Source organism: Rhagoletis pomonella, unplaced genomic scaffold, assembly GCF_013731165.1.
Source record: "Rhagoletis pomonella isolate Grant_MI unplaced genomic scaffold, Rhpom_1.0 Rhpom_scaffold_00005, whole genome shotgun sequence".
Lineage (NCBI taxonomy): Eukaryota > Metazoa > Arthropoda > Insecta > Diptera > Tephritidae > Rhagoletis > Rhagoletis pomonella.
The window spans coordinates 74,522,857-74,526,840 of NW_023458559.1; the positions used below are offsets into that span (position 1 = coordinate 74,522,857).

The following is a 3,984-nucleotide window of genomic DNA, read 5'->3' on the forward strand; positions in this document are numbered from 1 at the left end:
TATCTTTGTAAAAAGTTCCAAACCAAATTTCTCTGCACCCTCTGTTATGCTTAGAAATGCTTGCCGATTTGTACGCAGTATTGTGCTTGTATCATCTAATTTACGGCATATTTCACTGGCAGTTAGGTGGATTAAGAGGCAAACGGTGATGGGCAGGAGCAGGTAAATAGCTGTAAAAGTTGAAAGGAAATGTGTTTTATTAAATTATGTAGTAGTTACGGGATAGATTGTATTGTTTTAAAAAAATACTCATTTTAAATGCTATTTCTAATATTTCAATACTATTTGCCAAAGGATATGAATAACCTCAACCTCAACTGGCTTCATACATGGTACATATGTATGTATATAAATATATCAACGAAAACTACGCAAATTTGAAAAACAGGAGATAAATATGCAGATCGGGATTCAAATTGAAAATTCGTTAAGCATGCTAAAACCTATAGGTATTTGTTTAACTTGTTTTCATTTTCATTGTTTCATATTCATTTTTTAAATTTGCATTTTTTTATTTCAGCATATAACCAAAAAAAAAAAAACATTTCTCAACATTTTACATTCACAAACAACTCCATCCACCATCATATTCAATTACCAATCGTTCGCATTTAACCCCAAATAAACAAAGAAGTTAGAATTTTGAAAATCTGTAACTGAAACATGCGACAACAATCTACAGAGCTTCCAGTTGCGATACATACTACATATGTATGTAAGTACATTTATTTTATGTATGTAGCTAGTTCAGAAAAATATTGTTAAAATACGCACGGTGAATACCCTTTTTTATCTCTGATAACTCGCTAATTGCTTGAGTTCTTGGTTGTCTGACCCCATAGCAGAATAAACAAAACGAAAGCATCGGGGTTTTCCAATTTACAGAGATTTAAGCACACAACTGACGTAAATTGTGTGTATTTTTAACAATAGGGAGAGAATATCGAACAAAATATGAGTATGGACATACATATGTAGATACATATACATTAGGGTGGTATGAAATTCACGAAAAATGGCTCTGCTGATGGCACGGCGCTCTTTTTCATTTTGCTCTTCGAGAAGAACAAAATTCATGTTTTTCCAAGCGTGCAATAAAATTTTAACTTTTTTTAAATACTTACTTACATTTTATTTCTTTACAAGTTTTGTAATTTTAAATCAATAAAGCCTTGAAGAATATTTCTAAACTGATCACCCTAATGCTATTTCTGTATGCATGAATATGCGGAAGTGCATGTTAGCAAGTGTATTCGAGTAAATACTGCTCCGCTCACTTGCTATATGGAGGCAGGTAGAAAAAAGTCATGGAGAAAGTTGATAAAAAAAAACCTGTTGGGCTTAGAGAGGGAAAACTAAAAGTCACAAATACCAAATTTCACATAATTTACTTGTGTGTAATTAAAAGGGAATATTTACACCTATGTAATTTTAAAGTATAATTTTTGTTTCTGAGTGTGGAAAGCGGGAAACAAAAATTAAACAAAATTTCATCACACCTAATGACTGGGCCCACATTTTTTGTGAGTTTTGGACGTTATAGTGATCCCATCCTCCCCATATTTTATATATAGGGTTTTCTAATGAAAGAGAGAATACAAACTAAATTTCATCGAAATCGGATGAAATTTAATGTTTCCGCCCAAAAGAGTGGAGGGCGTGGTAATTATTGCATATTTATAAAATTCCATAATTCCATATTTCTAAGTAAAATTAGAGCACATGTCAAGTTTCAGAGAAATCGGTGGATGTTTTCTAATATTTCTACGTGCCTCCATATAGTCGAAACACTGTGCGGCGCCTTGGCATGCTAGAGTATATATATTATGTTTGTTTTTTTAATTGAATGTATGCATGTACATTAGAGTGCTCCAAGTTTTGTATTTTTTTTATTGGGATTTGATTCGTCGGACCAATAAAAAATTAAACTTATTTGTGATTTGATTTGGATTGGAAAAAACTCGAAAATCGTGTTTCCCTTGCATAAAAGAAATTTTTTTTTTTTTAAATTAACGAATCAATTTGATTTGCTTTGACGAATCATATCACAGAAAAATTAAATTTTGTGTTTGGTCGAGGAATAAAATTTATTCATGATTTGATTATTCAAATCCTTACTAATATCTGAAAGAGAGTTTGTTTGTTTGCTACGCTTTCACGCTTTAACTACTCAACCGACCATCATGAAATTTTGTACACTCCTGTCACTTAGCCCAACTTAAAATATAGGATACATTTAATCTCGATTAGACAAGGGGGCGTGGCACCTCCCATACAAACGGAATTTTTCATACTGCATTCCTTAGGAAATATTTTTGGAAGATTACTGGAACTTGGTATGGAGATATATAAAATCATTATCTACTCATGGATGAGGGCTGCCACCTTTAAAAAAAAATCAAATTCAACTTCAATTAAGAGGGTTCTTTATTTGAAAATTATAGATATTAAAAAATTGATGTTAAGAGCCTTAAAAAAGCTGTAGTTTTAATATATCTTGAAAAGGGTTGCCACCTGTTTAAAAATTCAAATTTAAATTAATTATACGCAAGCTATCTGAAGAATTAAAGTATGGTTGTCAAACGAAATATTGTTAAGAAACCTTTAGTTTGAAAGTTTTGAATAATATTTAAGTCTTTCACAAGGGTTGCCACATTTTTTAAATTAAATTCAATTATGCAATATGTATGAGTGTCACAGGAAACAGGTTTAAAAATGTTGCCAACTGTTTAAAAGGTTAAATTCAAACTATTAATAATTTATTAATTTAAATGAATTATTATGAATTATTACAATATGGGTATCAAAACTACATGTTAGGGGTCTCCATCTATTTAAAATCTCAAATTGAGTTCAGGGGATAGATTAATTGAAAAAGTATGATAAGTGAGAAAGAAAGTTTTATGTAGTTTGAAATTATTTTGAAGATGGTTAAACAAATTTTAAACCTCCTTTTTTTTAATTGAGTTTTCTTGAAATAAATTTTACTCAATGTAGCACGTAGAAATTTCATAAACTCAGCGAAGCGGGTAAGGGCGATCTAGTAAATAATAAATTTATATTAGGGGCCTTCACACCGAGCTTTATATTCGGTGTTCGGTAAACACCCCGCACTACATTCTGTAATAACTCGTTCTCATTTCCGCCGATTTTATATATGTACAAAGAACAAAACGTCACACAAGCTGTTCGTAAGGCGATTCCAATTCCATAGCTTCATTCAAGGCGAGTTCATACAAGCTGATAGCGGCAGCACAAAAACAAAAAATTACACTAACAAATTATACGCACGATGACAATCAGAACACAAAAAATTTGCAACAAACACATCATTTTTACAATCACCACAATTCGCCTTGAAATCAGTGCACTAAAAAAAAAAAAAAAAAATCTTTTATTGGCTTATTGATGCATATAGCATAAGTAATATATGTATCTTATAGAACTACGAGAAAAAATTGATTGTAAATAAAAACAGCAGAATTTTAATGTGAAATGATTATAGTTTGTATAGTAAGTATGTATGTAACACGATTTTTCATATTAACGAAACAGTGCATAGTAAATCAAGGCTCACCTTTACGTAACAACATTCCGAAGCTTTTGCTGCCGATGAGTATTTTAGGAGTAGCGAAATTTTACAACGCGGTTAATTTTATTTTAACGGGTTCCTAGAGGAATAAATTTTCTTTGTTATAATTTAGTACACTTATTCAGCTTAGCACTGTTTATTCACTTTTGTATGGAAACAAAAAAAAAATGCATATATATATGTACATATATATATCAAAACATGACTTCCACAGCAACTCAATACAAAAACCGGACTGCAGTTTAATTGGCTAGTTCCTTGCTTTGTTTTTTTTGTTTTTTTTTTTTTTTTTGGTATATTCTCACGATAAGCTTTAGCTGCTAATTTCGTAGCTTTAATGCTGCTCAATAGGTGTTTATTTTTTGTTGTATGACTATATGCATATGTAATTA

The 3,984-nt window shown here is 30.9% G+C and overlaps 1 protein-coding gene across 1 annotated transcript in view; it reads right to left on the reverse strand.

Moving 5' to 3' along the window:
• The window catches only part of LOC118739520 (serine protease inhibitor 77Ba), a gene marked incomplete at its 3' end in the record, with an annotated part of 5,056 nt that continues 1,072 nt past the window's right edge, over positions 1 to 3,984 (reverse strand). Inside the window, 2 exon segments of the mRNA XM_036470890.1 lie at positions 1 to 170; positions 3,578 to 3,671. Of these exon segments, the coding sequence (XP_036326783.1) occupies positions 1 to 170; positions 3,578 to 3,593 (186 nt within the window).